The 20,117-nt window shown below is 46.4% G+C and overlaps 1 protein-coding gene across 1 annotated transcript in view; it reads left to right on the top strand.

Annotated features, from left to right (window-relative positions):
- Positions 1 to 20,117, top strand: part of PRKCB (protein kinase C beta) — a 124,707-nt gene that overhangs the window by 45,396 nt on the left and 59,194 nt on the right. Inside the window, 1 exon segment of the mRNA XM_075565672.1 lies at positions 14,328 to 14,410. Within this exon segment, the coding sequence (XP_075421787.1) occupies positions 14,328 to 14,410 (83 nt within the window).

Raw genomic sequence — 20,117 nt, 5'->3', positions numbered from 1 at the left:
ATCGCACTTGTGAACATGAAAACAAGATGATAGAATTTATACAGCCCTCTGAATGGGTGCCGCTCCTTGAATGGACTCAATCCAAGTCCAGATAGGGGGGTAGAGGCAAAGGGTCCAGGAGCGCACTCGCATCCGGGGGTATATAAAAGGAAGAAAACAATGGAGGACACAGAAAATAGTGCAAAATAGCTTTACAGCAGGAAAAGTAAACGTAAAAAGCTTACACTCACAAATACATATTGGACTCGGGCATTGGGACCGCCCAGGGTTGGGCAATGGCAAAAATCAGCACTTCCTCCTCCTCTGATATTCTACCTGTGGCGGGCGTCCACAGTAGAGTCTCCAGGAAGGAAGAACTCAATCCTTTGCTGAATGTCACCAAGGGTTGGTAGTCCTGTCGTTCGCGCTGCCCACCCTACGCGTTTTGCTCGAAATTAGAGCTTTCTCGGGGGTTTTTGTTTTCTTTTCCGCTTTCTCATTTTTATGATCAAAATAATCAATTTCCCGCCATTGCCGGGTGGGGCATGACATCATTGCGTCCGCCGATGTTCTCCGTGTCATGGCTCTCTACGCCTACCGGCTTCCGCCGCCATCTTTCAAGGTCCTCAAACAGCAGCAGTTCACCTCACAGGGCCTCTGATCAGCTCGCCCTGCCGGCTGCCGCCATCTTTAAAGGTCCTCAGCCGCTGGACCCTTTGCACGGGTACCGCTCCGACACCATTTGTCAGCGCGCGCACAGCAGAGCACTCAATGCAGCCACGACACGTATACATTTCCACACGGCCGTGGCCAAACATCCCATTCCAGCAGACCATATAGCCTAAACGGTGTCTAGGAGTTTCCTAAAACCCCATAACCCCTCCCCCATCACTTTCTAAACACTCCTTTTAAATGAATGAAGACTGAATCCCGGCAAAGTACCCCAAAAGAAGGAACCAGGTCTCCAAATAGCTCTTACTGCAGAGAGATGAATTTTCTCCAATTCATTTAGTCAGTCATTAAAACTCCACCACTCTGTCACTTCTTACAAATATTGCCAATACATGTCTGTTTTGCTGTGCCTCTTAAAGAAAAATAATAATAATAATTTTAAGCCCATTTAAGTGATTAAGCTTTAATTGAGACTGCCTGTAATTGAACACATTGTCACAGTGAGACTCGGGACTGTACCGCAGGGATGTGTAACTGTCTGCGCATCGTGGGCTGTTGGAACAGTAGCCCGCTCTTCTTCATTAACTCCATTTCCCAGCTGGCTTGAGCACTTCTCTCCCCCCCTACCCCAATTTCATGCATGATCTGCCAAGTGAATCCAGAACAAATTAATTCTCAGTCCATCTCAATCCAATAGATCACCGTATAAACCACGGTGCACTGTCATCAGGAGGGCTGCCGAGGTATTGCTTTATTGCGCACAGAACTAATTCAATCATTAACCCCTTCAGTGCTTTTGCGCGGTCTCTCTCGTGGTCACGTACCTCCATCGTGAAATCGTGCAGCAGTTTCCGGGTCTCACGGAGGATATCCAACGATCGTTTTCTGATGTGCCTGAAATATTTGTGCCGTTGGGCTTTCTCCCTCCACCTACCCAAGAACTGGTTCGCAAGTAGAATCCCTGATCCCTAAAGCTTGGGAATCGCTGCAGCTGTCTTTGCACATGAACCCATAACAAACGCAGCATTCAATCCGGAGTCTGTACTTTTGAGATCTTGGTATCCAGTCCTCTTTCTGTTGAAAATGAAGCAAGACCAGATGAGCGTTGTAGTTGTGGAGGTATTCAGCCACGTTACCAGCCACGTTTCCAGGTATATATTGCTGGGTTCCCCAAGCCCAGTTCTCAAGCACCCAGCACGCCAAGTTTGGAAGATTTCTCTCATTTGTATTTAACCCCTGACATCTTGCTTGGGTATGTGTAGCCCTAAAAACCTGGCCTGTTGGCTTCTCTGTCTAATCGTGGGGATGCCTGATGTGATTCATTTATGGCATTTTGTAGGTGGGTTTTAGACGCTGTTTTCAAATGATTATTAAAGATATTCAATTAGAAAGCACATTAAAAATATGGAGTAGACGTGTGAAGTGGATGAGATCCAATATGCAGGGAGATGCTCAGTATAAAAAAAAAAAATCCTATTAAGATTTATATTCATGCTGTGACAGCCATGTGCAGAGCTCGATAAAGAATTAGCATAGAAGCAAGTCCAGGTACAGTGGTTTGATTTATTTAATTCAGGGATGAACGCATAAGGCATAACAAGTAAAGATTGGGGAAAGGAATTCCTGTTCTGCAGAGCTTGCAATCTAAATTGACATTAGATTTATAGCGCGTGCGCATCTGGGCAGAGCACAGGAGTAATTCTCTTTCCCAAACGATTTAGATGTTTCATAGAAAGGCGGTTAATCAGACGAGACTACAATAAGGGAAGGGGAGGAGTTGTCCATAGTCCTATATATCATGTTGATTATACTCAAAGAAACATCCACACTCTTGGTGTCCACAGAACCCAAATACCTCATTGAAGCCTGCAATCCCTGAATCCCTTTAGCGCTTGGGTTGCGGTCTCAATGGGCAGTAAAGGAGGGTTCACATGGTTACGTCTTAATTTGTCACATTTGTTTGTCCATAAAAAATAGAAATAGATTATTCACACACACAGGTAAAGCTCAGGCAGGTCCTATGGTGGGAAGCAGCTCACAGAAGAGATTGGAAATATGGAATCGCTTCTTGTGCAAAAAAGGCTCCGATTCCAACGTTCATACCATTTGTGTTTTAGAAGTGCACCCCCATTCCTTACCCCTCTAGCCGGCAGGGGCGCTCCCTCCCCCCCCGTTCCCCCGCCCCTCTACCGGCAGAGGACGCCCCCGTTCTCCCCCCCCACACCTGCTGGCAGAGGACGCCCCCGTTCCCCCCCCCCCCACACCTGCTGGCAGAGGACGCCCCCTGCCCCCGTCCCCCCCCCACACCTGCTGGCGGAGGATGCCCCCGTTCTCCCCCCCCCTCCCCACCACTCCTCTAGCCGGCAGGGGCGGTCCCCCCCCCCGTTCCCCCCACCCCTCTGCCGGCAGAGGAAGCCCCCGTTCCCCCCACCCCTCTGCCAACAGCCCACCTGGCTGTTGCAGCCTCTACTCGTCCTATTGTTAAGAAGAACATAGGTCTCTGTAATCCATTCAAACAATTTGCTTTAAAAGCTGTAAGCTGTTTTTATAATATTTGTTCACATGCTTTTTTAATCCTTTTCTGTGTCGTCGATGTACTGAGACGGTGTTCTTTATTTAACCTTCCTGTGAAAGCAGTGCAGATGTGTGAACATATTCTTGCTTCTTATTAACTATATTGCTACTTGCAGCATGAGCAAGTTGCAATTCTACTCAGGTGGTTGGGTACAACGTGGCACCTTGCACTTTCTCCCGGTAGAACTGAAGCTTGGTATGGCATTTTTAAACATGTGCTAATTTATCAGCTTGCACCTGGCAAAATGAGATGTACAAGAGATGATGAGTAGGTGTCCCATTGCTTTTCCAGGGTAACAGTTCTGTTTACACATTGGAGTGTCCACTGTGGTACCCCATGATACAGTGGACTGGTGAATTACTACATAGCTAGAGATGCTACATTGTGTCAGAACAGGCTTATTATTTAAGTGCAGTGATCTCCGTAACTATAGAAATGACTTGCTTGCCTGTAGGCTAGCCTATTAGCACCTTCTCTAGAATGGATGTTGTATATTACACATTTTGTTACGTAACCTTAACCCTTATTCCACCTGCTACTTAATTTCTCCTGTTGGCAAAAATGTGCTTTAAAGTCCTCTTCAGTGTCCTTGGTGTAAGCCCGACATGCCAATGGAATGCCTAATAATAAAGCGCGTGGCTCTGGACTGCTTGTTATACGGGATCGGTGAAGGAGTTGACGTTTTCTTCCTATACAAACAATATAACACGGCGTGTAACGAGTGTGAGCAGCGTTAAGTACCGGAAGGGGAGGGTGAGAGCTTTGTCTTCACCTCCATTAAGTGCATGTATAAATAAGTGTTGTAGTGACCAGGGCAGACAGTAAATGAACAGCAGATATCTCTGTACTTACCTTAGGGCATAACCCAAGGAGGAGGCAGAGACCCTGTAGGTCAGGAGTGGCCAACTCCAGTCCTAGAGGGCCACCACAACGCCAGGTATTAGGGATATCCCTGCATCAGCACAGGTGGTGCAGTCAGAATGACTGAGCCACTGATTGAGCCACCTTTACTGAAGCAGGGATATCCTGAAAACCTGACCTGTTGCTGGCCTTTGAGGACCGGAGTTGGCCACCCCTGCTGTAGGTCCTTTTTATTGAGATTGTGGTTTCCTGTTGAAGTTTTAACTTGGAAAAGCATGCAGAAACCATTCAGAAGCTGCAGAGAAGGTTGCTGACTTCTGAGTTATAAAAAAAGGTGTTGGATAATAACAATTGAATGCTCCCCCGGTAAGAAAATGTTTTTTACAGCGATTTAAAATGCAACTTGTACAAATAACTACGTGGACACCTCTGCTTTTTACAGACTGGTTCCAGTGGTCAAGAGGTCACACTGTGATGTTGGGGGGTGGCCGGTTAGGGGGTAATGTGAGGATGAATTTCACAAAGTGGTGGATTCATGGAATAGGCTCTCAACAGAGGGGGTAGGGGCTAATACCATAAGGGAATTTAAACATGCTTTGGATAAACATAGGGCTATGCTAAATACAAAGAGAACCAACGATCAAATAGGGTGTAAGATTTTACAGCAGATGGTAAAGTTGGCAAACCGGGTGGGAGAAGCGTTTGTTCTCTGCCGTCACATTCTCTGTTTCTATATTGCTGATCAACATTTTGAGTCTGTCTTGAGAGTAGCAGAGCTCCGTTCCCACAGTATATAACCTGTTATGGTGTCACTCCTGACACTCCAGTTCCATTCCACCTCTCCCGTGATGGGAGACAGCCGCTGTCGCATAGAAATATGTTTTCCTTGCCAGGCCTGATTTTCATCTCCGTAAGTGCCCATATTTCAAGGCGGCTGCAGAGAGGAGGCATTTCTAACAGCGTCTCCATGCATATGTATTAAGAAACAAAAACAGACAACCGTATCTTTTTAATTTTTTTAAAATATATGTATATTATTATTATTATTATTTTTGAGTTGTTGCATGACTAAATATCCTTTTCTCCGCATGCCACCCCTCTGCCGGTAAAAGTAGATCAATTTTGTAATAATGATTTTGTTCTTTGCTTAAAAGTAGAGGAGAGATTATGCCCTGACCGATCCACTTACTGCCGACATGGCACACAAGTGTGTGTGTGTGTGTGTGTGTGTGTGTGTGTGTGTGTATAGAACCTATTCTTAACATTATAGTGACAAACCAGATCTAGACATTATTCCTATCGCTTTCACCTGGTTACCTAGTGTTCCTATAAGAAGCACAGGTGTATACTCCGCAGGAACAGAAAGCGACATCATTGTGCAGTAACATTTTCTTGTTGGATGCCCCCTGACCCCGGTGCTTCATTGTAACCCTTCTCTATCGGAGGCAGTCACAACAGATTGCAGTGATGCAAGTAGAACGGATTATTCTGCTGCTATAAGGTAAAATAAACCGAAGTTGCATATATTCTGTGTACAATACAGAGGAAAGAGTTGGGCAGCCACAATAATTACAGCTGCAGATTCTACTGCATGCCCTAAATTTGCCCGAACTCCTTCAAACACAATGGAGAGCATGCTTCAGTCTGTGGTCACTTCCTGTTGGTTTTCACTGTGGTTACATAGTGTCTAGTTCCTATTCATTTTGAGTGTGGACTTGCGAAGCACGCAACGCGTTTAAGGCTATCCATTGCCCGTCTTGGGTACTTTCTCCCTTTTGCTACAGGCTTGTTCCCTGCCCTTCTTTGTGTTATATCTCTAGATTGCACAGGCTTCTCGTTGATCTGTGCTGCTGTGTCAGAGTGGAGTAAGTGGGAGCCACACATGGCCACCATTTGCATGTTTTCCATGAAATCCTCGGTGATCACAGTGCGGTGACTGACCGGAAATCAGGAAAAGACAGTGTGTGTAGAATGCAGTGAGAGGTTACTTTTAAAGGTCACAAGGAGCTGGTACAGTGTCAGATGGAGGCCTCCCACTTCAAGGGCCAGTGCCTCCATAACATCTCTTCTCCTGGTTTATGAGGGGGCTTATTTCTGACCACAGGCCTCAAAATCATCTGAGGATCAGCACACACTTTCATCTACCTGAACCGTCCTGTGAAGCATGCCTACAGCCTCAGACCTGTGAGGAATTGTATGTGAAATAAGAAAAACTTGCAGCAATCCCTGGTTTTCAGGGAGGCCCACAGGAGAAGCTGATGAGGTTGGCCACACTTTTTGAAATTATGAATGTTGCTTGATGATGACGAGAACAGGCAGAGAGAACTCTGACTCTAACAAAGTGCACACATGGGCGAAATGTGTCAGTTCTCTGTCCTCATTTTTTACAATGTTGCCAATGGCCCAATAAACAAATATTTTTAATAAATTTTTGAGCGATCCCGCCTTATTTCCAAGCGGTGTACCCCTTATTCCTTCCCCCACGGAACGGAATTCCACTCTGGTTTCCAACTGCAAGCAGGGAACACACTACCTCTGGATGTCTAACTATATGGTTGTGAGTAAATGGATATATATTTGATTTAGAAGTCTAACTCCAGGTGATTGTACCCTACATGTTGTGAGGGGGTCTCTGCTTGCCACCATGTGGCATTCTACGGGCATCACCTCTTAATACTGTTATTCAAGTATCTCTTTCTCCAAACTGGGAGTATTGCTGACACTTGTGTATATCGGCTGTATTACTAGGTTATCTGGATTTATTCAGTTCATGAACATTGTAACAATCATTTGGACTCCACCAACACACTAGCGCACTGGTTCTTGGGAATTATTTCCCTTTCCCCCCCCCTTAGTATAGAATCTATGTTAAAGAGACTTCTGCAAAGTAGCAATGCCACCTCATAAATATTATATACAGTCATTTAAATACCACAAAAGCATTGTAAGGGGATAAGGGGACTTTTCTTTGTCCTGTTCAGTTTTTGCCAAATGGGTATACGTCTGTGTAACAGAGGAGTTAATGGACTAGTCTCCACCTGAGATTGCTTAAAAGCCTGCTGCACAGACTGCAGGGGATCTCCAGCACAGAGCGAATCTGTGCTGCTAGAGAGATCCCAGGGAAAGAGGGACTCTGTTCCAGGAAACACCGGTCCCTGGAACCCACCAGAGGGAGCACACCACAGACCTTGGACTGGTGCTGAGAGCACCCCGGTCTACAGCTACCACCTCTCTTTGGACTTGAGTCAAAGGTTGGTAAGAAGCCTACCCTTCCAGATAGGGACTGCTGAAGGTTGGTCCCCTGCATGGGCTTAGGCCTGGGTGTTGTTTTCTGCCCTAACTTTGTTTGCTGATATGAAGCCGATTTCTGTTTAAAGCTGCTGGCTAATAACGCCTGCAGTTATTTCTCCAGGGTGTTTTACCCTCTGCGCACATCTCCTACTGTCCGTGACAAGCGCTCCTTGTTTTGATGGCGTTTGCAATGATTTTTGTACGCGGAGTATACATTTAAACTCATATTTCCTTATCGTATCTGAACAGGCCATATTGTACATGTGAAAATAATAAAACAAAACAAAGTTGATTTGAAATGCTGTTAATTTTGTTTTTAAGAATTTTATTCACAGATTACACCAGGGGTTCTCCCCTTCTCCTCCAGTTGAGAACCTCTGCATTACTGTACATCCTGAATCTCCTTTTCTGGTTCTGTCCCGCAATGTATCCGTGCTCACATGGGAGGAGGGATGCTCACAGTAGTTGTATAACAGATTGCCAGTTGGCTTTGTCTATATATACTGTGCTGGATTTCTTTCAGTCGGTTAAATCCTCTGCCAGTGTTGCGGCTGCCAGTTATATTGTATTAACCGTCCGTGCACCCTGCAGGAGAAATGAAGGAGAACAGCCCTGAACAGCTGTGGGCTCAAATGCTACTGCCAAAGCCTCTGCACCTTTTACACGGGGAGCCAAATCATTGTGAGCTGCTTCCTCTAATTTATAAGCTGTTGAAAAATGTAGGTCTTGACTTAAAGGTTAGTGAATCTATGGATCACCCAGCCAGGAAAGGGGGTGGGGAAAATATGGGCCAACTGCATGGAGCTTCCATGAGTGGCAGAGAAGATATGGACTTCCCCCTTGACGTGCTGCAACATCTGGATTAAAGGAATTCAAGGTTTTTAAGAGGCTTTTGCATCTGTTTTATTTATTGGCGCGCTCTGTCCGGAAAAAGGGGAATTGAAATAAACATGGCATTTCTGAAGGATGTACATCCTTGGTTATCCTGTATTATTATTTGGATTAAAAATCTAAAACAACATGACCAAGATATAGCCAACATTAACATTGTAACTACTTTCTAACAGAGGGGTTCTGGGATCGTAATGAACTGTATTGGTCTTTGAGAAAAGGGGATTCTTTTGCAGTTTAGTGATGCTTTTTTATTACGCCAACGTGAGTTCTGCATATTTGTGCCAATGAAGAAGCTTGTGTTATGAAATGCTTGGCTACAAACCCAAACCCATGAAGAATTCCTTTGTATGGCTCGTTCTTTGGCAAACGATTCCTGCTGATTTTAGGACCCGTTTAGTGATTATACATTTTTTCTTTATACCTGTGCCTGGTTTTCTCTTGGATTCTCTGTAGAGATCGCTCTTGTAGCTTCCATGAGGCCAATCAATCTGCCACACTTGTTAGGTGCCCATCTGTATTTCACGACTTACAGTGCTCTTGTACTGTTAAGTCGTTTGCTCCTATAATTTAATGACTTCACGTATCCCTCAGTGTGGGGTTTGATAACGATTATCCAAATAATAGAAGTCACAAATTAACCTCCTAATTGGGCACGAAATCCGCTGCAGTGGTGACGTGCGCTCTGATTCTCTAATTGGACGAGCTGTTCCCCGCACGTCCCTGGTGGATTTGCACGACTACGGCCTCAGCGCGGCGTCCTGAATTCAGATCGGCTTTATTTGCAGGAATGAGTCTCTGCTCCGTATGTTGGGTATGAAACAATTATTCCAATTACTCAGGGAGGGTTTGGTTGTTTCAATTTCACTTTAGTATTATTGCTTGACGGGAACGCATCTGTTCTTCCTTTGCTTTGTACTTGAACACGTTTTAGCACTGCAGTATTTTTCTAACCCAATGGGCATCATTAAAAGAAAAGGTTGGGAACTCTTGCTCTAGTTCATGTTTTAACACTTTGTGCACCCCCTGGTAGAAAATATTTGTTTTGTGAACCCCTAGTTAATACATTGTATTGTCTAATAAGTGTGCAGTCCCCGCACGGGCTCACAATCCCACAATACTGCCTGTAATCTGCCATTACAGATTTTATTTGGCCAACCCCTTGGAGACGCCTCACGAACCAGTTAACCAGGGGTGCGCAAACTGGCGGGCACAACATTTTTTGGGAGGGCAATTCGGCGCTTACAGAGGCACCTCTTTTCCCCACATTTAAATGCCGGGGGAGAGCGCGAGGCCTCTAAGTCCCTCAACTTGTCTGCACCGGCTTCCGGCGACACGTCGTCAAATGACGTTGCGGAGGTCACATGATGTCACAACGTTGTGATGTCAGAAAACTGAGAGAGCAAAGTAGTTTTCTCCTGTGACTCCCCTGCCCGCTCTGTCTTTCTGCTGTGACTCCCCTGCCCGCTCTGTCTTTCTCCTGTTACTCCCCTGCCCGCTCTGTCTTTCTCCTGTGACTCCCCTGCCCGCTCTGTCTTTCTCCTGTGACTCCCCTGCCCGCTCTGTCTTTCTCCTATGACTCCCCTGCCCGCTCTGTCTTTCTGCTGTGACTCCCCTGCCCGCTCTCTTTCTCCTGTGACTCCCCTGCCCGCTCTGTCTTTCTCCTGTGACGATCTCTCTGTCCTGTGTTACTGTGACCCTGTTCTGTTGTAGGGGTGCCTCAGAAACAGACCCCTGTGGTTAGGGGTTCCCCTAGAGGGTTGGGAATCCCTGAGCTGGAGTACCTCCTTTCCGTGTGGGGCAAGGTACACTCCTAATTGTCCCTGTTCCAGGGTACCCTGTAGGCTTGTTGCAGGTTGTGATGCTTTTTTAACTGACCCACATGATTGTTCACACGCTTTAAAGTCTTTCAGCTTGTTAGATGCAACAGACTTGCACTTCAGGACGAAATACAGCAACTCTGCATTACACGGTCTGCTCCGGGAAGACGTGTCGGTAAATCTTCTGCCAAAATCATGCAATAAACTAGTTTTATTGCTTGGGTTTGTCTGCGTGTATCTCTGCAGGGACCGAATGCATCAGGCATAGTTCCTTACCCTGAATAAGACTTTATGCTAGAAAGTGATGCGCTGGGGGGGGGGGGGTTATGTAGTAAGTCGCTCTACGTTCTCTCTTCCCATCACTCTCAAGGAGAGATTCACGAAGGTCCGGTGTGGGATAATGCACCTGATCCAGTGGGGTGGTCTACAGATAACGGCACCATGCTTGACAGGGAAAGACCTAACCATGGCACAGCTCCTATATACCTGTGCCTTGTGTATGAAACCATGAGAATGTTGGAACTTTGAAGTAGGACACGGATAGGGCAACTCGAGCCCTCAAGGGCCATCAACACATTGGGTTTGCAGGATATGCCTGCTTCATCCTGGGTGGGTGGTAATAAAGCACAGACCATATAAGTGCAGTAATTAATAGCCGACAATCGCTATAGTGAATTCAGAAGTTAACACCTCAAAATAATAATAATTCACAACATCAAAACATGTGCAGAGACAATAAATAAATAATGTGCAATCGCGCATAAATGTATAAATTCTTTAGGCAGCTCAAAAACGCAGTTTATAGAACCGTTCTGATGGTTCTTCAATCACGGTAAGATCTTCAGTGCAATATGTGGAAGCTGAGACGGCAACAAATAGGTGAAACAAGGGAAAGGGGTACTCTCATTTCCCCATGCTCTCTGAAAAGAGCTTGTAGTTTGTTTGGGAACTTTAAAGATGGATGCACAGTATGAGGATCGGATGGCTCAATAAGCGGGTGTAATAATCCTCAGGGGGATTTAAAGCAAACGGCCTATGGTGCAGAGAGTGATACAAATTTATAAGTAATAAAAAACAATATGTGCACGCTCATAGGAATGCACATTTAACGAATGGCGAAGGAGATGGGACACTCTGCGTCGACGCCCGATAACCGGCCTTCCAGTCGTGTCACACAATGTGAGAGGTGATTGCACAAAGCCTCCCTCCTGCTACAACAACATCATATCCTGGTTTCTCAATGCGTTTCGCCTGGGTTGGCTACTTCTGGAGCTATATATATTCACATCACTTGTGAGCACTTCCACTGCAACAAGGGATTCTGGGAAATGACATGCAAATGAGCACACAATGTGTCGCCTTTTGCCTGTAAACCTACCCAGCTTGAAAAATTTGCAAAGCCAGTACAACCAACCTCACTCTGATACCCATCAAGTGGTCAGTGGTTTTATTGGCTTTGCATATCCCATGCTGTGCTTAAAAGCTGTGTGAACAGCGTTGCATTTGCTCTATATGGGCTCCATGTAAATGGCTTTTCAGGCAAAAGGTGACACGTGTGCTCATTTGCATGTCATTTCCCAGAATCCCTTGTTGCAGTGGAAGCACTGTATTCTGGTTGAAAGGCAGGGGTGCAGACCTGCCTAATACATGTAAATGTGCTCACAAGTGATATTCTTTATTGGCTATATGCTAACAGTGAAGGTTTTGTCGCCTTTTTGCATCCACCATAACTTAGTATGTATGTATCTTATCTGGGATCACCTTTGTAATGTATAAGAACTCTGCCAGGGCAGATGTTAATCTATACGAGAGGTGGCCAAATCCAGTCCTCAAGGGTCACCAGGTCAGGTTTTAAGGATATCCCAGCTTCAGCACAGGTGATTGATTGATTGAGCCACCTGTGCTGAAACTGGGATATCCTGAAGACCTGATCTATTAGTGGCCCTTGAGTGGAGTTGTCCCCCCCCCCCCCTGGAGTAGGAGGGTGTGTGCCTGTTAGTGTGCAGTGCTACTATACATACAGTGCGAGAGTTGTGGAACGTTAAATGAATGGAGAGCGGTTATGTTCAGAATTGTGTAACTTGCCGTTTTTGGCCCAGGAGATATCTGGAATCTGCTTTATATCCATGAATTCCCCAGATACAAGCTTTTCATAAACTACTTAAGACTTTTTTTAGCTTGGAAATAAAGACTTTGTTCTGTGAAGCTCGTGTAAAACATCCATCACTAATCTTCGTAGGAGTTCACTACAAGTAGCTGGTGTTTCACACGTGCGTGTTTGTATGTGTACACGTGGTCTCCTAGTACTGCACAGTGCGATATGTCCGTGTGCTCGTATCACGAATCCGAAGAAAGTCTTCCTCCAGATGAGTGTACAGAGCATTGGATGCTGCGCAAGTCTCTGACCGTGCATGCAAACAAGAGACCTGTGAGGTTTTGGGAGCTCCATACACTATATATAATTTAAGCTACGAAGAACATGCACACCAGTCCATTAAAGCAGCAGACAGAGTAATATCCTACATATTTCTTTTTAATAAATCAGTTCTATACTATGAGAAATTACTTGTAGCATTTGTCATTTAAAACTCAATGTTCTTTTTAATGTATTATAATGTAACAAGCATTTTTTGTTTCTATAGCAACTATTTACATAGTCACATCCCCTTCCTCTTCTGGAACAGGCTCTGGCACACCCCTTTTTTTGAGCACTGTCCTCTCTCTGGCAGTGCACCAATGGTATCTAGTGACTGCCTGGTCACATGATCTTCCCCACACAACTTTGCATCTTTGGTCCTCTTCTGCTGCACTGACAGCCATTTAGTGAACCTTCAAGCCGAATCTTCGCCGATCGATTTTGCAACTTGGCTAATTACTTATATTTTGTGTGGATTGTATTGATGCACATTTTATTAAATAATAAATAAACGGCAGCTTGGAGTGCTGCTTTTAAAAGGCAAGAAAATCTACACTTGTAGCACCAACAACTAATCTACACTTGTAGCACCAGTGTGACTCACTATAGCTTTTAACATGATTATTTCTGTTGTAATGGCCCTACAAATCATGCCGGCCATATACAATGATTGGCTGTTTTCTGGCCGACTCTATTTGGCAGCTGCAGCCTTTGGGATTCAGAAATGGTTTGGAATTGGTAAAATATTAGTCTCCTTCACGGCCGCGCAGAGCCCCCCGCGCAGAGCCCCCCGCGCAGAGCCCCGCCACTTGGCCGAGCCTCTGAAATATTACCTTGTGAGCACTGCTAGAGATCCAGTAATGAAACGGTGAATCGGTGCAGGTGATCAGCGCGTGGCACACCTGATAGGGTGCCCCGGAGGGGCTGGGAGGTGACATGTGGGTGTATATTTAATGTAGTCTTCAATTATTAAGCATGAAATGCAACCTTGAGTGCTGGGGAAGGATGTAACAGATCACTGGGGGGATGGGGGGGCTTCTGAACTGCTGTTCCACTAATTATGCAAAACGGGAATTGCACATAAGGGCAGCGACTGGTATAACAGAGAGCAGTGCAGCGTGACTTCCTGCTGAGGGCGACTGCTGTGTGTTTGTGTCCTCATAACGCCATCTTTTGTCTGTATTTAAAGACCATGCAGCACACTCGCTGGGACTTGCTCCCTAAGGTTCGATCGCCATCAGCTAATGCTCTCGCTAGTTGAACGTACCTCACTGTAGTTAGGGGCTCCCAGGACTTTGCCTTCTGCATCTCCTTCTACCTATGTCAGGGCTAAGCAACTCTAGCCCTCAAGGGCCACCAGCAGGTCAGGTTTTCAATATGTTCCTGCTTCAGCTAAGGGGGCTCAGTCGTCGACTGAGCCACTGATTCACTACCTGTGCTGACGCAGGGATATCCTGAAACCCTGACCTGTTGGTGGCCCTTGAGGACTGGAGTTGCCCACCCCTGAGCTATATAATCATCCCAGTCATTGTAAGACACCCCTGTGCTGTGTATATAGGGGCCGACCCCCTGATAAAGCCTGTCACGGTTTTGCCGGCCCCTGATAAAGCCCGTCACGTTTTTGCTGGCCCCTCTGGCAGCGCAAGGGTTAAAGGAACAACATGCGACCAGTCTGGATGTTACATTGAGAGAGATTAAGGGCCATGTTTGCCAAGCAGTTCTAAGCCCTCGGGCGGCATTGTGAGGAGGTTTTATGGCTTATCAGTGTTTCAATAAAAATAAATAAACGCCTCTTATTCAGACGTTTCTTTTCTCTCCACAGTCTGCTGCTTCGTGGTACACAAGCGTTGCCATGAATTTGTCACGTTCTGCTGCCCTGGCGCAGATAAGGGTCCTGCATCCGACGTGAGTATCAGCCCCTCGCACACAGCCAGCGCGCGCTGATTTCACATTAAAGGATAAGCGCTGGGCTTAAAGCAGCTGATACAAATTCATCAGGTCCCTCCCCCCCCCCCCCCGAGGCATTATATAATGTCTTCATTTTGTATTATTTATCATCTTTACCTGTTTAAATGCACCCCCATCCCCTCCGCTCACTTGCTCTTCCTTCTCCCCCCTCTCCTCCTCCTCCCCCCTCTCACTGTCCTTCGCTCGCTCTCCCCCCTCCCTCCTTTGCTCTTCCCCTTCTCCCCTTCCGTTGCTCGCTCTTCCCCCCGCCTCCTTTGCTCGCTCTTCCCCCCCCTCCTTTGCTCGCTCTTCCCCTCCCTCCTTTGCTCGCTCTTCCCCTCCCTCCTTTGCTCGCTCTTCCCCTCCCTCCTTTGCTCGCTCTTCCCCCCCCTCCTTGCTCGCTCTTCCCCCCCCTTTGCTCGCTCTTCCCCCCCCTTGCTCGCTCTCCCCCCCCTTGCTCGCTCTTCCCCCCTCCTTTGCTCGCTCTTCCCCCCTCCTTTGCTCGCTCTTCCCCCCCTCCTTGCTCGCTCTTCCCCCCCCTCCTTTGCTCGCTCTTCCCCCCCCTCCTTTGCTCGCTCTTCTCCCCCCCCCTCCTTTGCTCGCTCCCCCCCCCCCCTCTTCCCCTCCTCTCACTCTACCCCCTAACCCCCTCCGCTCACTCCACCCCCCCTCCCATCCGCTCTCTCCTCTATCAATTTTCTTATCTACATGCATGGGGGAGATATTATTTTTGACTGCTTATTAATAGGCGTTTAAAGATGATTAATTTTTCAGCAGTTCCCATCTTTATAAAGCATCTCAGTGGGATTGGAATCCTCTATCTTTTGATCGAATCCCTTGCTTCAGCTCTAGTCATGTTTTATTAAGAAGGGTCTCATTTGCAAGTAGTGCGACCTCTGCTGATTGAAATGGGCACTGCAGCTTCACATTCACCATCCCGGCTCGAAATGCTTCTTTTTCAAATGTACACAAAAGTAACAGTGTTTCCCCCACCCGATCGCAGATAGGGTCCATTACAGGGTGTGCGGTACATATACCTGCTGGCAACAGGAGGGCTGAGTCATCCGCCGATGGTAGTGGGGACACAGGAACAGGCTTCTGTGGTTCATACCCCACATATCACTTTAGCAGTGCAGCGCCTCCATCTGCCGTAAGCTCCAGGAACTGAAGGTGATCTCCCATGGTAGGACGTATTATCTCTACCCCAGAAAGGTCACGCACCAGGCAGGAGGTATATTGCAAAACAGGAACGGGTTTATTACTACGCTCTGCAGTAACAGTTACACAGCAGTTTTCTGCCGGATACAGTCTGTCAGGTCAGCTATCACTGAAGATGGTCCCTGGACCGTCACTACAGGCCAAGGGCACCCACAGCCGTCCTAGCTCTTCCCCACCTCCCTAGCAGAGGTAAGGTCCTCACTCGCTCTCCCCCGGAGGGAAGAGCACATGGGAAGGCCCCAATCTCAGGCTCCCAGGCATGTGACCTGCCTTCCTCAGAGGGGAATGAACCACTAACTTTAGGGTGGTCCTGCCCTTAAGTACAGCCAGGAGCGAGCACCCCGTTGTCTCGGCTACAACAGGATGTACCACCCTCCGCTGTCGCTCAAGTGCAGTACCAAAGGTGAGGGTGAAAACCCCATACCAACTACTGGCAACCTGATAGTACCAGGGTTTACTGCCAGCCCATTGGGCAGAATAGTAGTCGGGGGTAACCCTGCTTCACTATTATTATTATTATTATTTTTAAGTACTGCCGAAATGTACGGTATGGAGGACCGCCTTGGCTCTTCATCAGCATAAGTGCACATTTGCCTGTGTATACACTGGTTAACAAGCAGTCATGTCACAAAAGTGTGTGTAAATATCGTAACTCCCTCCTCAAGCATTTGGGGACTGTGACGAGGTTAAAACATTCATTTAAAATATAAATCTGCATTTAACCTTTGAGACATGACATGGGGTCACTTCGGTCCTAGGACAGACTGCCCCTTTTAAACTCTTATATTTTTACCTTTTCAGCTCCAGGAAATTCCTGGTTCCTGAGATACTACTGATGATTTGCCTCAGTCCCATCCCTTTTCAGGGGAAACAAAATGGAGTCTTAAATCTCGCGTGTCATACGGGCCAGTAGGAAGCTACAACGTCAGCCGTAAAAGCTTCCTAGTGGCCGCATGATGCCGGGGAATGAAATGCAATCACCAATGGCAGCTTTATCGGTATGTATCTGGGAACCTGAGCTGAAATGAACCTGGTTAAATTCTGGGGACTGCCGGCTTCCCATCCCTTTTGGTGTGGGGGGTTTGGGGGGAACCACTCCTTTGCAGTCCCACAGGCGGCCACTGTATTTTCTTTCGGGACTCTGAATAGGGAAGTGTTTTCTTTCCCCTTATCCCCCCTGTCCTTATCAGAGAACCAATAAAGATAAAGGGAGGAGGGGCACTGCCTGTACAAGCACTCGCTGATCACACCGTGACATCACACCGTAGGGAGCAGCCAGAGGAAATCAAACTTCTCCCAAGTCTCCCTTTAATAAATACATTAAAAATACTTAAACGCAACAGATTTGGTTCACTTTGGTCCTAGTAGGAATTGCCCCTTTAAATTATTACCATTCTCTTCCTAACCTTTGTTGTTGGTAATTAAACTAATGAGGATTCCGTTCTGTAGAAGGACACAAGTAATCACACAAAGTGAAGATGTAATGAGATATCTGTTACTGCCAGAGTGCAAATGGTCACTTACTGTAAAGACAATCACTTCCATTCACAGTGAGAATTAGATTAGTGCTGAATGTGGCTATTCTTTGACAAATCTTAACTACCTTATATTAACCATGCTGTGGCCTGGAAATGCAGGAACGTCTGTTAGCAAAGAGGTGAAGAAAAGTGACATTTCTAGAACAGTGTTTTTCCTCCATCGGATCCCTGGGAATCCCTAAGGCCTCGTTTCCCACTGCTCGCGGCTTCGCACCCCATGGTGCGCGCGGCGCAAACAAGATATGGCCCTCGTCACTGTCTGCGTGCGCCTGCAGAAAGCGCGATGCGCGGCCACCTTTGCCAAAAGACAATAAATTTGTCTTTTGGTGCGGCGGCCGGACGCTGGCTACATCACGGCGGCGGTTCAGCCAATGAGAGCGAACCAGCCGCGTGACGTCTTGGCCGTTCCCCCCCCCCCTTCTTCCATGGGGAGGACCTGCTCTTCTCTGGACGCGCAGAGGAAGACCACAGATCGCAGCTAAAACTGGTGCACGCGGCGCCAGGCGCTCTGCCGCGCATGTGCACGCAGTGACTGGGGCTGTAGCCTAAAGGGTTCCCTGTAATTTTCAGGTCATTTGAAAATGGTACCAAATACAGAAGAATTTACAATGCATCTGATCTCAGGCGTGCTATTAGAGAGATGTTGGGGTTCCTTACATTGCATCTGATCTCAGACGCGCTATTAGAGAGGGTTGGGGTTCCTTACAATGCATCTGATCTCAGGCGTGCTATTAGAGAGGGTTCCTTACATTGCATCTGATCTCAGACGCGCTATTAGAGAGGGTTGGGGTTCCTTACAATGCATCTGATCTCAGGCGCGCTATTAGAGAGGGTTGGGGTTCCTTACAATGCATCTGATCTCAGACGCGCTATTAGAGAGATGTTGGGGTTCCTTACATTGCATCTGATCTCAGACGCGCTATTAGAGAGGGTTGGGGTTCCTTACAATGCATCTGATCTCAGGCGCGCTATTAGAGAGGGTTGGGGTTCCTTACAATGCAGCTGATCTCAGGCGCGCTATTAGAGAGGGTTGGGGTTCCTTACAATACATCTGATCTCAGACGCGCTATTAGAGAGGGTTGGGGTTCCTTACAATGCATCTGATCTGAGACGCGCTATTAGAGAGGGTTGGGGTTCCTTACAATGCATCTGATCTCAGGCGCGCTATTAGAGAGGGTTGGGGTTCTGCAGAATTTCACAATATAATTTAAAGGTTTCCTTCATCAAAATAAGTTACAAAACACTGGGAAATTGCTACTTTTTATTGTTTGATTCACAAGGAGCTCTGACACCCTGCTGTGCAAGAAATAAAACACCAAACCTGAAAGTAGCCCATGTAAAATAGGAATTTATTTCAAAACATTCACAGATTTTATACAAGATACAGTAGTTTTCATGTGAAGATTAAAGTAACTGCAATGTGGGAATCACAATAATACTGTGCGTATTGGTGAAATCCCTGCTGGATGTTGCATTATCTGCTCTGGTTTCACGGCTGTAATATGGTATTTTCAGGCCCGGCACTTAATTACCTCGGCACTGTCAGAGGTCTCCGAGAGGCAGGTAATTAAGCTTTTCCCTGCCATGGAAAACGCTTCTTTCTGTGAGCGAGGAAGAGGAGGAGATTGCAGCAGAACCAAACTGTAAGAATAGAAAGGGAGGTGGGGAGGGTAAGATCCCGCTTTACATTGTTAATTGACTTTATGATGGAGGAGGTGGTCCCAATCTTGTATGAGGCTCTGGTGTAGACTTATCCAATTGCTTCACTTTGGCAAATCACTGATCTCTTTGCTTTCTGGCTGTCGTAACATGTCACCCCAGGGATGGGTGGATGCCCCCGAAGTGCTGTATAATGGTATCGAGTGCTTTGTCCTACAAGGCAGGGGTGCTCAACTCCAGTCCTCAAGCTGTCTCCAACAGGTCAGGTTTTTAGGATATCCCAGCTTCAGCACAGGTGGCTCAATCAGTGGCTCACTATTCGATTGAGCCACCTGTGCTGAAGCTGGGATATCCTGAAAACCTGACCTGTTGGGGGCGGCTTGAGGACTGGAGTTGAGCATCCCTGATATAAGGACTAGGTGCATCAATGTTGTCTAATCGTGTTTGGTCCTATTTGGAAGCTTGAAGTGTTTCGTGCATTTGGTAGCAATGTGTAGACGATCCCATGCACTGGTAATGGAGAGATACGTTAGAAGGCCCAGAAACTTAGGGCCATGTTAATAAGCAGTGCTAAACCATAAGGCAGCTTACAGCCATCCACTTAGTAATATGGCCCTTCACCTCCTAATAAATCCTGTCTAGGAGTTGCCAAAGTAGCATAATGTAGAATAACAGTGGTTAAGTTCAATTAGACTGGGAAAGAAAAATACTGATATTATTAATGTATGCTATATACTTTTTAGTTTCTTAAAATATACAAAAGATTATTCATTTAATAAATATACTATATGCTTTTTTGTTTGAGTAATAATAATTTTATCTCTGGCGTGCTGGAGCAGAATAAAGTAACGGATCACCAGAAGTTACATTAAATATTGCGAGTAAATGAGTGCGTCTGTATTAGATGATCGGTTACGCGATAGGTTTAAAAAATTTTTTTACGAGGTTTCGAGTTCTCCCCTCTTCCTCAGGTCAGCAATACTGATCTACAGAGATTCCACGAGCTTAACCAAAAAATATATCACTTGTGAGAACATTCCCGTGTCTCACCGGTCTGCAACCTGTCTTTCTTATTATCTCCCAGCATACACTGCTTCCACTGCAGCCAGGGATTCTGGGTAATGACAAGCAAATGAGCACTCGGTGTTACTTTTTTGCTTCTAATCCTTTTTAACATGGACCCCTATAAGATTATGCATGCTGTATGAGCTCAATACAGATGTAAAGATCCCGATAACAATCTGAGGCAG

This window comes from Ascaphus truei, chromosome 11, assembly GCF_040206685.1.
Source record: "Ascaphus truei isolate aAscTru1 chromosome 11, aAscTru1.hap1, whole genome shotgun sequence".
NCBI classification, from domain to species: Eukaryota; Metazoa; Chordata; class Amphibia; order Anura; family Ascaphidae; genus Ascaphus; species Ascaphus truei.
Note: the sequence above shows the minus strand (reverse complement) of the source record. Positions and strands in the feature narration are given on the sequence as shown.